General features: G+C 42.4%; 1 protein-coding gene across 1 annotated transcript in view; it reads right to left on the bottom strand.

Moving 5' to 3' along the window:
* Window positions 1-19,497, bottom strand: part of rtel1 (regulator of telomere elongation helicase 1) — a 121,054-nt gene that overhangs the window by 70,929 nt on the left and 30,628 nt on the right. Inside the window, exons 7-12 of the mRNA XM_072515554.1 lie at window positions 15,252-15,327; window positions 10,216-10,300; window positions 9,304-9,369; window positions 6,947-7,100; window positions 5,442-5,480; window positions 4,700-4,778 (exon numbers count right to left, since the gene is read on the bottom strand). Of these exons, the coding sequence (XP_072371655.1) occupies window positions 4,700-4,778; window positions 5,442-5,480; window positions 6,947-7,100; window positions 9,304-9,369; window positions 10,216-10,300; window positions 15,252-15,327 (499 nt within the window). The remainder of the gene's footprint in view (window positions 1-4,699; window positions 4,779-5,441; window positions 5,481-6,946; window positions 7,101-9,303; window positions 9,370-10,215; window positions 10,301-15,251; window positions 15,328-19,497) is intronic.

Genomic DNA, 19,497 nt, shown 5'->3' with positions numbered 1-19,497 from the left:
ACAGCACCAGATGTTTATCTGCAGACACTATTTTGGAGGTAAAGTGCCAGCCAAACTGACACTCGATATCAAGTCCACTAACCGAAGAGAAAACAAAACTTAGAACCCAAGAGATATGGGGCGAAATTCTCCGGTATCGGCGCGATGTCCGCCGACTGGCGCCCAAAACGGCGCAAATCGGTCGGGCATCACGCCGCCCCAAAGGTGCGGAATGCTCCGCATCTTTAGGGGCTGAGCCCCAACCTTAAGGGGCTAGGCCGGCGGCGGACGAATTTCCGCCCCGCCAGCTGGCGGAAAATGCTTTTGGTGCCCCGCCAGCTGGCGCGGAAATGACATCTCCGGGCGGCGCATGCGTGGGAGCGCTAGCAGCCCGCGCCGCCTTGTCCCGCCGGTAAGGTAGGTGGTTTAATCTACGCCGGCGGGACAGGCATTTTAGCGGCGGGACTTCGGCCCATCCGGGCCGGAGAATCGCGGGGGGGGGGGGGGATTCACGCCAGTGCTGGAGAATTCGGCAACCGGCGGGGGCGGGATTCACGCCAGCCCCCCGCGATTATCTGACCCGGCAGGGGGTCGGAGAATCTCGCCCATGATACCAAGTTAAGAGCTGCTTACAACCAGGAACCATTTGACATTACAGCTGTTAACAAAACAACAAGTCAGAAAAACAGGATGCTCTGCACAATTCCAGTTAACATCTTGCTTTATCATAAAAAGAAGTCATCCAGAATATCAAACTTATGTTTGACAATTTGGATTCACTGATTAGAATTGCAAATTTATGATTACCTCGTACATATGGGGAGGGAAGGTGGCCAGAATTAAAAAGGTGCTACTACAGAGGGGAAGGCAGGGTTTGGGTCTTCCGAACCTGATGTAATATTACTGGGCTGCAAATGTGGAGAAGGTACGGAGCTGGGTCAGAGGGGTTGACTACCAATGGGTCAGAATGGAGGAGAGTTTGGGTAGGGGGTCGGGATTGAAGGCGCTAGCGACAGCACCGCCCCCGATGGCCCCAGGGAGATACTAGGGAGTCCAGTAGGAATAGCTTTGTTGAGAATTTGGAGGCAGTTTCGACAGCACTTCGGGTTGGGGGCAGGGTCAAAGGAAATGCCGATTCGCGGGAATCATAGATTTGAGCCAGGGAAGTGGGATGGAAATTTTCAGAGATGGGAGGAGAAAGAAATTAGGACACAAAAAGATTTATTTCTTGGGGGTCATTTTGCGGGATTAAAGGAGCTGGGAGCGAAGTATGGGCTGGAGCAGGGGGAAATATTTAGATACATGCAGGTTTGAGACTTTCCAGAAAGGAGATAGAGCTTCCCAGTAGTACCGGCTTCCACATTGCTGGAGGAGGTGCTGACGACAGGGGGATTGGAGAAGGGGTTAGTATCGACGGTTTACGGGGCTATTTTGGAGGAGAAGGCGCCGCTAGAAGGGATCAAGGCAAAGTAGGAGGAAGAGTTGGGAGAGGGTATGGAGGAGGGGTTCTGGTGTGAGATGCTCCGGAGGGTGAACGTCTCCACCTCGTGTGCGAGGTTGGGGCTGACACAGCTGAAGGTGGTGTATAGAGCGCACCTTACAAGGACGAGGATGAGTCGGCTCTTTGAGGGAGTAGAAGATGTGTGTGAACGTTGTGGTGGGGGGGGGCGCCAACCACGTTCATATGTTTTGGTCCTGTCCAAAGCTGGAGGATTACTGGAAGGAGGTGGTCAGGGTAATCTCTAAAGTGGTGCACGTAAAACTGGACCCGGGCCCTCGGGAGGCCATATTCGGGGTGTCAGACCAGCCGGGGTTGGAAACGGGCGCAGAGGCAGATGTTGTAGCCTTCACCTTGTTGATCGGACAAAGGCAGATCCTGTTAGGTTGGAGATCAACCTCTCCCCCCTGTGCCCTGGCGTGGCGGGGGGGACCTGCTGGAATTCTTAAAGCTTGAAAAGGTCAAATTTGAACTGAGGGGAAGGATGGAGGGGTTCTACAATTCCTGGGCGTTATTCATTATGCACTTTCGAGAATTGGATTACATCGAACATTAGGGGGGACTGGGAGGGTTGAGGGGAGGGGTCTGCATGTGTTAATGGTGACTACGGGTGATTCCTTTTTGTCATTTGTTTATGTCAACATGCGGGCCAATGTTCGGGGTTTGGTGGGAGGATGGGATCGTTGTTATCGATATGGGGATTGACATTACATCCGTTACTTACTGATTATTGTTGGGTGTAAATTTGGGAGAAAATGTGAAAAAGGAGAATAAAAAATATTTTTTTTTTAACAAGAAATTTACCTGTATAGAGACTACATTAATTTCCCACTCCAAAAAGGTAGTAAATATTGCATTTCTTCTAACTTTTTCTGATTAAAAGCAATTGGAAGATTCTAAATTGGAATGGCTCAAGACTACCTGTTCAGAATAAAACTGGTTTTCTCCCTGCAGTTGTTATTTTTATAGGCCCAGAACAGATGCACTGCTGCAAGTAAGCAATTTGTACATGGCCACGGCAATTAGTGTTGTTCTGTGCAAAACAGATCAGACAGAAGGGCAATAACTAGGAAAAGCTAAATTGCTCAGCATTCTGTAAATGTTATTGGTGAGTCCAACAATTTGTTTCCTTAAATCTTAAGACTTACTTTGTGCTTGGAAACGCTGTACATTAATTAACAAATGCCCTACTTTCCCACAGAATAGTGAACCTCTGAAAAAGACAAATGACTGCTGTGGCGAACACGGATTTACTGTCTCCTTTCAAACCAGAGCAAGGTCTGTTTCTGGCTGGGGCTGAGATTATCTCATGTAAAAGGTAGATACTTCAGGGAATTCAGAGCCAGAGTGCTCTCCTTGACTCGCCTTGATAGCCTCAGGGAGTCAGAAGAGCAATCTTCCAGATTTTCTTTCCTTTAATGGGCCTGAATTTTTAATCTTTTCTTGGCTCTCCCAGGAGACTACATAGATTTCAGTTGGGGTGGGACGTGTTTATATTGTGATTTATAAGGCACTGCAGTTGCGTGGGACAGGCTGGGTGACCAGTGAGTCTTTTCATGTTAGTCATTTTTTTGTATGTTTGTTTTTCCAATTAAGGGGTAATTCAGCATTGCCAATCCACCTACCCTGCACATCTTTGGGTTGTGGGGGTCAGACCCACACAGACACGGTGGAGATTTTTTTGTATGTTTTTTTTTAAATCTCCCAAAAAAGAGACAGAGGGGAGATGAATAGGTCAATTTAGTCATGGATGCTTTCAACATTGACCATAATTACAGCAATTTGAGAAATTAACCCTGCAGACCATTCCATATTAATTATGCAGTCAAAACACACTACAGGCTCACATCACAATGATATGTGGTTGCTTTTCTGGCATTTTGTCAATAGAAAGACGATTGACAACTAGTGGAAGATAATTTACTTGTCCCAGATAAATTATGTCACTGGTATTACACCAATGCATTACATCAAGTGACAAATTGCACTCTTCCTTAGACCTTGTGCCTTTCACATCCAGAGTGTGGGGACTGGGGGAGTACATCCAAGGTAAATTTTCCAAAGATCAAAATGGAATAGAGCTGGAAGTGAAGCCGTTTACGCTGGAAGATGGCGCAACCAATGGAGATTACGCTGCTTAGCGCAACTATACATTTCTCCAGTTTCACTTGAACTTCTGAACTCAAAGCCCATCAGCGCCCTTCTGTAGTGATTTACAAGTTGTTTTATGAGGTCTGTCCAATGGACATAAGTGAGGGATAATGGGAAAAAATAATGAACACTATTTTCTGTTATACTGATATTAAAGGAAAATAGAACCTGACAGTAAATAGTACAGATAAATCTTAATCAGATTATTTTCCTGCTACTTATTCATTTCCTTTAAATGTTTTTTAAAAATGATGTTGCCAGTTTCTTCTTAGATTTTCTTCCTACATTTTGTAATCATCCATTTGCTGCAGCATTAAATAAATCAGAGGGGAAGGATGCAAGACAAGCAGAGTGCAAACGTGCTTTGTGATTAATAATGCCATCTGTCTCCTACTGCTCCATGGCACCATACACTTTTGCTCCAAAGCAAATGTTGACGGTTGTCACCTTATGTCCAACCTAAAATCAAACCAAGCAGGTCAGATATCTGGCAACTAGCTCTCAATAGTTGGAGGGTTAACTACTACTGGTCTCTTTAATATGACTGAACTGGTCCCCATTACTTGTTGTGAATGGGGGAGGGAGGTGTTGATTTTTTTGTTTTTTTTTTATATGGGGAGGAGGGGTTGGTGATTGGGGTGTTGTGTTTTTGTTGATATGTATAAAATGGAAAAAGTTTGAATAAAGATATTTTAAAATATGGCTGAATTATTGACTTGAACTTCTCAATATGAAACACAATACAAATTCTGCCCACCTTCAGTTTAATCTATCTTTATTTATAGTAAATGTAGCCTTAATCACTAACATAGAAATTGCATGCAACAGAAATATTGCACCAAAGGTCTAATTGGCCCAAAGTTTCTAACATTTAAAAATGCCAAGTCAAACTGATTGGGGTATCCCAGTTTATATTTCATGTAGATTGCATCATATTACATTGTTAGAATTAATGCACTGTATTTTCGTTTTGCTGGGACCACGGTAATTAGATGATTGAAGTGAACTAAGCATCAATATGCACGAATAGGCAATCACTGAAAAATGAATGGATAGAATAGCAATTCCTACCTTCCTGGTTTGGTGACGCCACTTCCATTTGGTAACAATTCAACAGAATCTATAGCATTTTCTAAATCAAGTAGAATTTCTTTCAAGGACAGAAGATACAAAAAGTAACAGCAATTTATTCACAAGCATGACTGTGAATATGACTGACTCACTTAAACTTCTACAATCATATTGTTATCTGAGTGACCAATTTTAACACTTCAAGCATTAATTTAATCCTATACAGAAATAAATAAAATAAATAAACAAGAACGCCCAAGAAAATAAGTGAAAATAACTTCACTACGCTATCTTATCACTGATAAATAGAACAAAAAAAAACTTATGTCAAAACTTTACTAGTTACAATGTTCCAGCTCATGCGTTCAGGCCTCCAGTTCTGGTCTCGTATACTTGCCCCTCCTCCCTATCCATCACTAACAGCAGAGCTTTCAAGCTTTTCAGTCCTACCCTTGGAATCTCACTCTGTAAATTCCTTTACTTTGCTACATCTTAAATATGTTCCTTAAGCCTTTTTTCAAAATGTGCTTTTGATCCACTCTCCTGATTCTTGCTACTGTTCTGCGCTCTCTGCAAAGTATTTTGTGACGTGTCTTAGATTAACTTTGAATTTCAATATGTCCGCTGTACTGTAAGGCCTCTAAATAATATTTCTGCTCATCTTGTTGAGGAGCCAATGGAACATTTGACCTGAAAACTAACAAGTTGTTAAAGCAACCTTGGAACCATAAAATCAACTCACTTTTTATTTTAGCTAGATCACTCAAATCCATCTTCAGTCCTGAAATAAATAAAGGATAATATTACAGTATTATATTCCCCTACATGTGCAGAAAAAATAGCATATCCAGTTACTGAAACACTGGTGTTTCATTACTTAAATAAAATTCTCTATTTGAGGAAGAAGCATGGGCATTGCAATTGGCTTCAGCATTTTTCGGCCAATTGGCTTCAGTACTTTTTGGCCGTGAAGAGGAAAAAGTTAGCCAGGGCTCCTACATCAGACCACTAATTACTTATCCCTAATGGAATATCCCAAGTGTGTGAAGCTTAGATAAAGACAGGCTCAGGCTCTGCTGTGGTGCCTCCTATGGTCAAATGCTGCATCAAATCTCATGAATGAATAATTGTCACTTGCCTGAGGCCATCCATAATGATAGCACGGCAGGTAACCTGAATACCCCTGAGCTATGGGAGGAAATCACAGCCAAGGAATGATCTTGGAGCAGCTACACTCCCAGTATGATCAGCCAAATACAGAATGATTCATTAATATGCAATTCCAATTTATTGTTTTCAAGTCAAATATTGTTTTTCTTTTGATGCTGCAATTTTCTGCATCACCATTTGAAACTTCAGGAATGAAAACTAGAAATGAATCAAATTAATCCATATTGAGTGGCTAGCACTGCTGCCTCACTGTGCCAGGGACCCGGATTCAATTCCGGCCTTGGGTGACTGCGTGAGTTTGCACTTTCTCCCCGTGTCTGCATGGGTTTCGCTCGGGTGCTCCGGTTTCGGATGTATAGGTTAGGTGGATTGGTCATGCTAAAGTGCCCCTTCGTGTCCAAAAGCTTAGGTGGGGTTACTGGGCTATGGGGATCAGGAAGGGGCATGGGTCTAGGTAGGGTGCTCTTTCCAAGGGCTGGTGCAGGCTTGATGGGCCGAATGGCTTCATTCTGTACTGTAGGGATTCTATGAACTGTGATTCCAGTGAACAAATCAAACTACCCTTTTCAAATTAGCAGTCACATTCTAATTTGCATTTTAAGAGTTTGCCCATTTCTCAACAGGTCATCTGTATATTCTACGGAGTTCAGTCCATAAATCAACCGATATAGTTAGAATTCCAAAACGGAGGAGATACAAACGTGCATCTAAAGCTATTTATTACGCCAGCAGATTGTTCAGGCGAGTTCGCACCTATTAGAAATTGTAGAATTGGATCCAAATCTTGGAGAAAATATTAGATTTCTCTCCTTGGCCCTAGCTGTACCATCATTCCTTCTCTAACTGTCAATTATAAGAATGGTAGTGTAAAGCTTCAGAATTGATCTTCTGTTCACATTATCAAATGAAAAACAAGATAGAGCATGAAAGGCAAAAAAGAAATAGAAAAATGCAGTACACAAAAATTGAAAATGTGCTTGATAATATTTGATCTCAATTCTGAAAATTCTTCATTCTTGTACCGACGAGTGTATTGTCAGGCATTCACACAAGGACTTGAAAAATTAATGAACAAACCCGAATTGAATGATTCAAAATTGAAGTCTGTGTTGTCATCGTTGTGCTTAACCATTTTCGCTTCATTCTCTAAAACCTGATTAACAGCATCAATCCCAGAGGCAAGGTCATAAGGAGTAAGATCAAATGAAGCAGACTCTTCGCACATTTTTTCCTATGATTGAGGAAAGAAAATGTTTTTAAACTTTTCATAACTCTGTGGGTACAAACTCCACCTCAGTGCAAATTATGCAACTTTATTGCAAAGTTGTCACTTCGATCATTATGACAAACTACAACACAAAATCACTGTCCAAGTCTACTATTGTAAGCCACACAAATTAGTTGAAACTGGCATTCATCATGTATAAAGGTTGAACACATCTTAAGTCCACAAGAAGTGAAAGAAAGATGGTGAAGGAAAAGACACCATGTGAGGACGGGAAACTGAGGAAGACAAAAGTTCCTGAATTCCTGTTAGTTATGAAATCTAGCAATAAATTTCCAGAACATTAATGCGTGTATTGTTAATCATCGCTTTTGATCAATGCCAATCATATTTTAATCAACACTGGTGTAGTATAAGATTTAAAGTAAGAAATTCAGAGGCTGTGGTAATTCTGAAATCTTAATAATAATATTATTTATTTAAAGCAAGAAATTCAGAGGTTGTGGTCATTCTGAAATCTTACCTTGCACTACAAGTACTTTTATGTTAATTTGCTTAACACAGGCCATAAGCAATTACTGTTTTGTGGATATGCGTTCACTCTCCATCTGCAGCCTCTCACCCCCTCCAAACCTGTACCCCTCTCTAGCTCTCATTGCCTTCCTACCCCCTCTAAACCTGTACTTCTCTCAAGCTCTCATTTGCCTTCCCACCCTGAAGTTATTATCACCAAGAATTCTCCCCCTAAACCACAAAAGATCGAGAAATCCCTAAGAAATCTCCCCCTAAACCAAAATAGCAATTCTTTTGGGATATTAACTTAAATAAAGTTTATTTTCAAAATTAAAAGATTAAAACTATTTTTTTTTTTTAAAAAAAAGGATATAACAGATCTTTTTCTTTCGATGTATTGGGCCAGTAGTAAGACCGTCAGGTCTTCCTCGTCAATCATTATTCTTTTAGTCTTGGGTCTTCCGATATATTTTCTGGGTTGTTTGGTTTTGCTTTCTTCTTTCTTTCTCCTGCTCTTTATTTCTTTCTTTATGGCCTTGTTCTTTATAGCCGCTGGCACTTTATTCGAGCCATTCGCCCAGCCCCCGCATGCCGTTGGCTTTTTTCTTCTGCTCCAGTCGTCGGCTGCCTTCCTCTCCGGCTGCCTTTGTTCAAATGACTGCTGTCAACAGCCCCAACTGCTCTTAACTGCCGTTATTTTTTTAAATAATGGCTGCCGCGAGCGCCAGCGCGTGCCTCCCACATGCGCTGCCAACTGCCGCCTTTCTTTAAACAGCAACAGCTCCCGCGAGTCCCAGCACGCGCCCCTTTCTAATAGTTTTTTAAAAATAGGTTTTTCATAAACAACAAAAACTCCCACTGGGGTCGATTCTACACACACCCACAGATAAAAGTAGTGGCCAACCATCTTTTCTTTCTACCCCGCAACATGGTCAAAGATTTGACATGATTTTTAATTGAATGGCAAGCAGATGAGCTTCAAGGCACTGATTGGTGACGTCCCCGTTCCACTAAAGGCACCAGCTCAAGTTGGTCACCCGCTCCCTTTGCCCAACATTTATTCCCCAAACAAAAACCTAAGTCCTCCCAGCTCAAATGCCACATTTTAATATTTTTTATTACAACCCCCTTCAAACCTGTACCCCTCTCTAACTCTCTCATCGTCGTCCCGCCCCCTCCAAACCTGTACCTCTCTCCAGCTCTCATCGTCGACCCCCTTCAAACCTGTACCCCTCTTACTCTCTCATCATCTTCATAGAATCCGAGAATCTTTAAGACACTCGTTCATCTCTTTGTCCAAGCTTTTGGTTGCTGCCCTAACATTGTCTTTTGTGGCTCATTGTCAAATGTTGCCTGACAACAGTCCTGTCGCGTGTCTTGGGATGTTTTACTATGTTAAATTTTGTATATAAAAGTGCGAGGTGTTAAAATAAATTAAGTGAAAAGAAATACGCCCACGAGCCAGTAGAAAAGTGGACCTTATTCCTTACAAATGCAAGAGCTCCCAAGTCTGGCACCTAGCTTGAATGCAACTTCAAAAACAGTCAAACAATAGACAACCCCATCAGTCTTTCAAATTACTATATTTAATGTGAAATTTAATTTAGATAGTTAGCCATTTTAAAAATAACATATCTACACATGCTTGTAAGAACTACTACCATACCAAACAATTTTACAACCACCAAACACTTACCACATTGTGCGCTTCATCAAAGATAACTATAGTGCCCCGTAGGTCTATATTGTGAGTTTTGCGACTCTATGAGAAAAATGTAGTCAATTAAATAGAAAATGAAGCCTTAAATAAAGATGTAAAAATAACTAATACATAACAGGCTAGCTTCAAAAAACTTTTAAATGATCAGCAGGTGAGCTGTGACGGGGTAAAAGTCAGTCGATGTTGCGCAGGTGGAAATAGGTTGTCTTAGTGATGGCATGAATATGCTGTTGGAAGATCCATCCCTGGGTCAAAGGTGACACGAAGGTTGAAAGCAGACTGGTTTAATCTCAGACTGTTGCCAGGGAGAGGGCTGGAATTGGTAGCTAGGGAATGGAGTTTGGAGCATAAATTAAAAACAGTGGCTTCATTTTTCCCCAATATTTATTTGGAGTAAATTTCAGCATCCAGTACCGGATGTCAGATAAGCACGTGTTATAATTTTGCAACAGTGGAGGAGTCGAGAGAGGTGATAGCAAGGTAGAGCTGGGTGTCATCAGCATACATCTGAAAACCGACGGTGTGCTTTCTGATGCTGTCGCCGAGGAGCAGTATGTGGGTGAGAAACAGGAGGAGGCTGTAATAACCTGCACTGGACTCATCCAGCTGGGGATGATTGTTTCCCCATGCTTATTGGAACTTGTGCTCCCCTGCTGTGGGCAGGGTGGTCCCAGAGACAAAAACAACCCTCAGTTTTTTACCTATCAAAAGCCCAATAGAAAATATGATCCAACATTCATTTTGGAAAACGAGTGCCATTTTTTGTTACTTCAGAAACATTCAAAATCATTCAGAATCTATGAGCTTCCAATGTATCAAAACACTGCAGCATGGTAACCATGGTAAATGACAAAGGAGTTAACAAAAGCAAAGTTTCTTTAACAATACCTTTGGATCAAGTAAATAGTTGTATGGCATGAAGATTATTTCAGCATTCTGCTTCAGAGCACGAGACAAATAATAAGGACAAACCCTGTTCAAAACAAAATAGCAAGAGAGAGAAGTGTAATTGTTCAGTTGAAATTCAAATTAAGGAATGCACTTGACACTTACTGTGTCAAATTTATCAAATCTCAAGAAGTTTAAATGTTGCCACGCTGTATACTTGTTACTTTTCCTATTTCTAGAGAAACAAACTTGCTGGAATACATTACAGTAGTTAACTCAGTTTTTCTTCAAACATGTATTCTGGAGAGTTTAGAATATTTAGTAATACAACATTCAATATGTTTGAAGTTCAAGTAATGTCTTCTATTGGAGTTTAGAATCGTGTCGGGCAGCAGGGTGGTGCAGTGGGTTAGCCCTACAGCCTCACGGCGCCGAGGTCCCAGGTTCAATCCCGGCTCTGGGTCACTGTCCGTGTGGAGTTTGCACATTCTCCCCGTGTTTGCATGGGTTTCACCCCCACAACCCAAAAGATGTGCAGGCTAGGTGGATGGGCCACACTAAAAGTGCCCCTAATTGGAAAAAATGAATTGGGTACTGTAAATCTATAAAACACAAAAAAAAGAATCGTGTCCGGTATGCCAGTATCCTTCCCTTCTGGAAATGATTATTTACAGATTATGAAGGGTCCAACCATTATACTTTCAGGCTTGACATCTTAATGCTCTGAAAACTAAAAATGTTTTGAAATTGAGAAAAGCTTCCAAATCATGTCACTTACATTATTGCACAATGTCATTATTGCACAATGTCCAAACATTGAACACAAGGCCAATTACTTCAGCAACCACCTACATTTGTAAATTTATTGGCGAGTGTCAGTTCCTTGCAACAAGATTAAAATTTGCCAACGTAAAAATCTTGTTTCAATTAAAATTTCTGACCGATGTACCTTTATGACACATTAGTGCTGTAAGCGACTAATGTTATATTAGATGGTCCTGCAAATATATAAATCCATTCACCTCTTACAAGCAATGTTCAAATGTTGCTTGTGAGGAAAGAACTTGTTATTTGATTAATTAAGAGCAAAATACCACAGATGATGGAAATCTGAAATAAAAAATAGAAAATGAGCTGGTGTGACAGGGCAGCACAGTGGCACAGTAGTTAGTACTGTTGCCTCACAAGTGCCAGGGACCCAGGTTCAATTCCAGCCGTGGGTGACCATTATGGTGGAGTTTGTACGTTCTGCCCGGGTCTGCGTGGGTTTGGTGGATTGCCCGTGATAAATTGTCTCTTAGTGTCCAAAAAAGGTTAGGTGGGGTTACTGGACTATATGGTTCGGGTGGGGACGTGGGCCAAGATAGGGTACTCTTTCAGAGGGTCGGTGTGGATCCGATGGGCCGAAAAGCCTCCTTCTACAATTCTATTTTATGATCTGTAGAGTGAAACAGAGTTATTGGTTCAGATTAATTTCTTTTTTTATTCATTTACGGGATGTAGGCATCGCTGGTTAGGCCAGTATTTATTGCCCATCCCTAGTTGCCTTTGTGGTGGTGAGTTGCTTTCTTGAACCGTTGCAGTCCTTCAGATGTAGGTGCACCCACTGTGCTGTTAGGTAGAGAGTTCCAGGATTTTGACCCGGCGACAGTGATGGAATGGCGATATATTTCCAAGTCGGGGTGGTGAGTGACTTGGAGAGGAACCTTCAGGTGGTGGGTTCCCAGGTATCTGCTGCTCTTGTCCTACTAGATGGTTGTGTTCATGGGTTTGGAAGGTGCTGGTGGAACCTTGGCGTGTTCCTGCAGTACATCTTGTCGATGGTAAAATGGTGCACACGGCTACCACTGTTTGTCGGTGGTGGTGCAATTGAATGTTTGTGGAAGTGGTAGCAATTAAGCCGGCTGATTCGTCCTGGATGGTGATGAGCTTCTTGAGTGTTGTTGGAGTTGCACTCATCCAAGCAAGTGGAGCATATTCTATTGCACTCCCGACATGTGCCTTGTAGGACAGGCTTTGTCCGGGGGATGGGTGCAGTCAGGAGGCGAGTTACTCGCCATATGATTCATAGGCTTTGATCTGCTCTGGTTGCCACTGTATTAATATGGCTATTCCAGTTCAGTTTCTGATCAATGGTAACCCCCAGGATATTGACTGTGGGGGATTCAGCTATGGTAATGCTATTGACTGTAAAGGGTCGATGGGTACATCCTCTCTTGTAGGAGATGATCGTTTCCTGGCACTAGTGTGGCACGATTGCAACTTGCCACTTATCAGCCCAAGCCTTGGTCTTGAACATGGACTGCTTTTATTATCTGAGGATCCGCAAATTGTGCAGTCATCGGAGAACATCCCCACCTCTGACCTTATGATGGAAGGATGGCCATTGATGAAGCAGCTTAAGATAGTTGGATCTAGGACACCTCTTTGAGGAATTCCTGCAGTGATGTCCCAGGACTGAGATGATTGACCTCCAACTACCACAACTATCTTCCTTTCAGCCAGCTATGACTCCAACCAACGTTGAGTTTCCCCCGATTACCATTTACTCCAGTTTTGCTAGGGCTCCTTGATGCCATACTCGGTGAACTGCTGTCTTGATCTCAAGTCACTATTCTGCGCCCTTGCACCCTCAAGTGCTTCCTCCAAGTGAGTTCAACATGGAGGAGTAAGAATTTATTAGCTGATGGTGGACGGTACATGGTAATCAGCAGGAGGTTTCCTTGCCCATGTTTAATCTGAAGCCATGAGGTCTAGAGTCGATGTTGAGGACTCCCCAAGAGAACTCCCTCCCAACTGTGTACCACTGTGCCACAAACTCTGCAACATCTGTCCTGCGGTGAGACAAGGCATACCCAGGAATGGTGATAGTGGTTTTTGGGACATTGTCTGAAAGGTATGATTCTGTGAGCATGACTATGTCAAGCTGTTGCTTAACTGGTCTGTGAGAGTACAAGTGCCTAGATGTTAGTAAGGAGGATTTTGCAGCGTCATCAGGGCTGGGTTTGCCGTTGTTGTTCCTGGTGCATGGGTCGTTGCCCGGTTTCATTCCTTTTTTGTGTTTTTGTAGCGGTTGAATACAACTGAGTGACTTGCTAGGCCATTTCAGAGGGCATTTAATAGTCAACCACATTGCTGTGGTTCTGGAGTCACAGGTAAGGGTGGCAGATTTCATTCCATAAAGGACATTAGTGAACCAGATGGGTTTTTACGACAATCTGGTTTCATGATCATCATTAGACTTTTAATTCCAAATATTTTATTGAATTTAAAATCTACCACCTGCTAAGGTGGAATTCAAACCTGGGTCCCCAGATCATTACCCTGTGTCTTTGGATTAAGAGTCCAGTGACAATACCACTACCCCACCGCCTTCCCATGATCTGCCTCCACATCCTTTGTAGAAGGATCATTTAGATCCGAAAAGTTAACTCTGCTTTTCTCCACAGGTGATGACAGAATGGCTGAATCTATTCAGCATTTTCTCTTTTTATTATTGTTATTTGATTAAGATGGTTTCAAGGAAACACAACTGGACTAGATTTCAGTTCAACAAAGCACCAATTACCTTTCACCATAATGTATGTAAACATTGACACGTTCATGCAGTGCCTTTCCAAAAAAAACCCAAATAAAACATTATTCCTTGCTGCTGCATTTCTTAAATCCATTCTACCTAACCCCTTCCTTCCCATTTCATTTTCACTAAATTGCTCTGGGATGTTTTTCAAAGCTGAGTATTAGTTAAATGTTAAGTCTTTGCCGGACTCTCATAAGCAATTTAATTTACCCAAAACTATCTATAATGATTTGGAAAATGTGAAAAAGATGCTGAAAGCCAAAGCATTCCCTTTGTTAAGCAGCATTCAACGCTCTTTAAAATTCAACAGGAATCAAATTTGCTGCTACTTGTCTTTTGAATGTGGGGGTGGGGTAGAGATCCTGCAGGAAAAGAAAAGTCAAATTCCCTATTTTTATTTAAATAATACAATGAGATGTAGAGCCAGAAAAAAAAAACTAACCTTTTCTGAGAAAATGTGACAATCTCCTCCTTCGCCCTGCTGGAATCAACTGCTGTAACTTGGCTCTGTACCTACGTAACCATCTCCTGCGATGACTTCTCTTTCACTCATTCCTGCATCATGACCTTTGGTGTCTACATCCTTGGCCATCTCCCATGGCGCATCTTTGTGGCAGCTCGGTGGCATAGTGGTTAGCACTGCAGCCTCACGGCACCAGGGACCTGTGTTCGATTCCGACCTAGGGTGACTGTCCTTGTGAAATTTGCACGTTCTCCCCAAGTCTGCGTGGGTTTCTTCCAGATCCTTTGGTTTCCACCCACAGTTCAAAGATGTGCAGGTTAGGTGGATTGGCCATTTAAGAATTGCCCCTTAAGTGTCCAGGGATGCGCCGGTTAGGTGGGGTTACGGGCCTAGGTAGAGTGCTGCTTCAGAAGACGGTGCAGACTTGATGGGCCTCCTTCTGCACTGTCAGGATTCTACCTACATGCGGTCTCTCAACAGCAGTATCCAAAACGCTCCTCAAATTCCACATGTATACTGATGACACCCAGCTCTACCTACCCACTCAAACTCACCAGTCTCTAAATAGGCAACAGGCAGTACGAGGGGAGAAGAAATTTGCTCCTGAAATATTGGGAAAACTATGATTGTTTGGAACTCGTGACTTATTTGACCCAGAGATGATCATTCAATTCCATGTACACGCCATGACGGAGGCCAACTATTTCTACCTCTGTAATGGTTTCATCTACATGCTGAAATCCTTATGATGTGAGATACTTTCCAGTGAGATACTTCCCAGTGTCACATCGAAATGGGTTACAATTGAAAATATAAGCCATGGTTTTCCATGATTTTCTGCTTTATAAAAGGATAGTGGATTTGCCTCATCTACCAACACTTCTCAGTAAGTGATAAGGCCAAGTCAATACCCTCTTCAATCTATTATTTAGAAAAGCACCATTTAATAAGGAACATCTGTAAAAAATATGTGTTGCTATTTACATAGAATACCTGTGTTTACTGCCACTTTTAACAAGATCTTCTACATCAAGAATGGACTGTGTAAATTCTTTCTCCGTGCTCTTTTCTGAAATAACAGATAAAGTCAGAGAAATCCATCAGACAGATATTATTGATTTAACAAATGGTAGGTGAACAACAATGATAGAAAAGTTTTATTTATTAAGATAAATTGAACTTTGAGAAAATATTTACCCTTCTGTTGAATATACAGATATTGAGGTGCAAAATGCGATAGCCTAAATTATAGAGTTATGCAAATTGGAGAGATTGTAACTTACCTGCACTAGTGAGCAGAATAACACAAACTGGACACAAATGAAAACAAAATTGGCACTTCATTTTACACCACCCAACTGTTGACTATGTTTTGATGATCAAATTTACAATTGAGGGGCGTCATTCTCCGAACCCCCGCCGGGTCGGAGAATGGCCGTTGGCCGCCGTGAATCCCGCCCCCGCCCCCGCTGAAGTCTCCGGTACCGGAGATTGGGCGGGGGCGGGAATCGGGCCGCGCCGGTTGGCGGGACCCCCCGCTGGATTCTCCGGCCCGGATGGGCCGAAGTCCCGCCCAGGAATTGCCTGTCCCGCCGACGTAAATCAAACCTGGTATTTACCGGCGGGACCAGGCGGCGTGGGCGGGCTCCGGGGTCCTGGGTGGGGGCACGGGGCTATCTGACCCCGGGGGTGCCCCCACGGTGGCCTGGCCCGCGATTGGGGCCCACCGATCCGCGGGCGGGCCTGTGCCGTGGGGGCACTCTTTCCCTTCCGCCTCCGCTACGGCCTCCACCATGGCGGAGGCGGAAGAGACTCTCCCCACTGCGCATGCGCGGGAAACTGACAGCGGCCGCTGACGCTCCCGCGCATGCGCCGCATTTCCGCGCCAGCTGGCGGGGCAACAAACGCCATTTCCGCCAGCTGGCGGGGCGGAAATCCCTCCGGCGTCGGCCTAGCCCCTCAATGTTGGGGCTAGGCCGCCAAAGATGCGGAGCATTCCGCACCTTTGGGCCGGCGCGATGCCAGTCTGATTGGCGCCGTCTTTGGCGCCAGTCGGCGGACATCCCACCGTTGGGGGAGAATTTTGCCCGAGATGTCTGAACATATTTTAATTAAAAATTCAGTCCAGTGGCTTTAATATTTTGGTTAGCATTTGTAGGATCTCTTATTTTCTCACAAGAATCGAAGCCTGGTGCTCAGTTTAGATTGAGTTTATTGCAAAACGTAGTTGGTACAAATTCAGACATAAAAAAGAAACAAAGGAACAAAAGAAGCGAACAAGAACCAGAGAACAAAGAAAAGACCCACGCGCAATAAAGATCAAGCGTTTTTATACATGTGTACTTTTGGAACGCCCCCTCCCCCCCTTTGTTCCCCATTGGCTTAATATCCTGAGTTGTGACTCCTGATTGGCGCTCCACCTCTGCATTTTATACCAGGCATTTATCTGACTTACTGCGCACATGGTCTTATTTGTGATTTGACTTTAAAATCCGATGGGTCATTCTGAAGATTCAATATTTCCCCACAGCGTTTGACCTACTCAACTGAACTTTTCTACTGAATGTGCAGTCTTTCAACATATTTTTTCAATTGGTGAATTAGATCCAAGAAATCAAGGATTGACATTTTTGTTTTTAATAAAATTTTGTTTTACAATACAATGCACAAATTCAATAAAGCTTCCTTTGCCATGTATTTCTTCATTTTAATACTCAATTTTATCACTAGAGGGGCTTGAACATGAATGGGGGGTTGGGGATAAATCATGCTGCAGTTGTATAAATCTTTTGTCAAACACTATCTAGAATACTGCATTCAGTTCAGGATACTGAAATTCAGAAGAGTGGTATACAATGTAGATTCATGAGAAAGCCAAGAGTTAAAAAGTGTTACGTTGTGGATTGGCTGTATAAACTGGATTTATATTCTCTTGAGAATAGAATGTTGGGAAGTAATCCAATTGAAATGTTTAAAAAATAAATGGATTTGACAATATGGGTAAACAGTCTCCACTGCATGGGAATCTAGAAAGAGGCCAACTTAAAATCAGACAAATAACATTTAGAACTAAAATGGGGAAGTACTTTTTCCAAATAAAGGGTCATGAAAATCTTGATGCTTGGTCAATAGAAATTTTATCTCAAATCAATAGATGCTAATTAGGCATGGGTATCAAGTTATTGTAAAGCAAAGGCAAGTAAATGAATTTAAGGTGCAGACCAGCTACGGTCTGAATGGCAACAAAGACTAAGAGGATGAATGACCTGCTCTTGTTCCCATCTTCCTCCTCTATTAATTTCATATTGATAAGGCTGAAGTTCAAGCCAGTTAACCATCTCACATGTTTCATGAAATTCTTAATGAAAAAGCATAGGGATCATAATTAACAGGAGGAGTGTTTTTAGAAGTGTGCATATGTAGTGTCATTCACACCAGAGGCTTACCGAACATTTGATAGAAAAGGTGCAGTGCTGTTCCAAGGATTTCAAGAGAAGACAAATCAGGCCAGAATTCAGAGAAACAGCTAAAGTGGCAAGTGACAAGAGGGCACGTGGTCACTCTGTGGGTGTAAGGTAGATGTTCAGCAAAGTGGTCACCTCTTTATGCATTTGCTCTCAACAATCTGCAGCAGAATACACAGTATAGAAATTGTTCTCTCACTCAGAAGTGTATGGGGTCCTGAACAGCGGAATGGGAGGAAGCGAATGGGCAGGTGTTGTATCTCCGCCAGGAATAGAAGAGCAGGTGGCAGAGGAGGTTGAAGAGTAAATCAGGCTGCTGGACCAGTGCCTGGGAAAGAAGAGGGGAAGACATATATTGTGGTTGAACTACATCAGAGATGTTGCAAATGAAATCATCTGTCAAATATCGAGGCTGGTAAAGTACAAGGTGAAGACAAAGGAAGCTCCATCATTGTTCTTGGGGGGGGGGGCCCAATGAAGAGTGGACAAGAACCTGTTGGCTGACAGCAAGAACATGGGAAACCAGATTGAGGATCCTTTTGAATGGAATCTTTGGCCTGAGAAAATAGAAGGATATTTCAAAACTTTGTATGCTTTCTCAACCCCTAATGCCACCCAAGGCTTCGGGGTTGTTGAAATTCACTGTGTTCCGTTAGTTTCCCCAGACTTCAAATTCTACCTCAGCCACTTACACATTCTCTGTAAGAATAAAATGCAGATACTTGAAATCTGAACTGAAAACAAGAAAAACTCAGCAGGTCTGACAACTGAGTTAATGTTTCAAGTCCACTACCATTCTTCTTCAGAATCTGAAGTCATACAGATGTGAAAATTTATCTCGGTCTCTCTCTCTCTCTCTACAGAGGTTGCCAGATCTGGTCAGTTTTTCCAGCATTATATACTTTCTGTGCTTTATTTGATTTCTCCAAGTATACCTCCTCTTGTCTTGTGATACCATAACATTTAACCATTAATATAGAAATTTGATGTATTTTACAGGTCATGTATCTCGCACGTAACTTTTTTACTGCTCCTTTTGATGCTACTCATTTGTTTCTTCAATGCTTTAGTTCAGTAAGTGACTGAAGTGATTAGTGACATCATCCCCTCCAGACTAAGTTTCACTCCCCTTGTTCTAATTGCATCAATAAACCCGTCAGTTGTCTCTTCTTCCCACAGATGCTGCCTGACTTGCCGAGTGTTTGCAACATTTCCCAATTTTGCACAGCAGCAAATCGTATGAATAAGTTCATCTCAGCCAGCAATAAAAATACATCTCAGGTGCTTTCAGATGTGTAACACTTCCTAATTCTTGAACTGCATTTTACATGTAAATTAAAGGACAAGATTGGGAGTTCGCTTTCCCGCCGAATAACATTCACAAAACCCATATGTTGTGAAAAATGCTGCTGACGGCATGTTGCATTTAATTATCAGCTGTATCCATTTTGCAGCAAAATTTCCAGCTAGAGTCAAAACTTATTCAGTTTTTATAAAAATCAGAATAAAAAGGCCAGAAAGGACCAAAGTTTAAAGCAGCAAAAATAAATATCTCCTGCTTCTGTGACAGTGGAAGGATTAACAAAATAATGTGATATGAACTCTTTGGTAAAGAAAACTAATTAAAAAAGAACCTCAACTAACAGCCTGTGGCAATTTTCAAATTCAACTGTAGAAACAGCAAGGCGTGACAGGGCTACATACAGATTGAATTAATGATGAAAATCGGTGGTTTAATCCACCACCCCAGGCAAAGGACAGACTATAACTTAGCA

The sequence above is a fragment of the Scyliorhinus torazame genome, chromosome 8 (assembly GCF_047496885.1).
Source record: "Scyliorhinus torazame isolate Kashiwa2021f chromosome 8, sScyTor2.1, whole genome shotgun sequence".
In the NCBI taxonomy this organism is placed as follows: Eukaryota; Metazoa; Chordata; class Chondrichthyes; order Carcharhiniformes; family Scyliorhinidae; genus Scyliorhinus; species Scyliorhinus torazame.
This window is presented reverse-complemented; position numbering and strand designations above follow the sequence as displayed.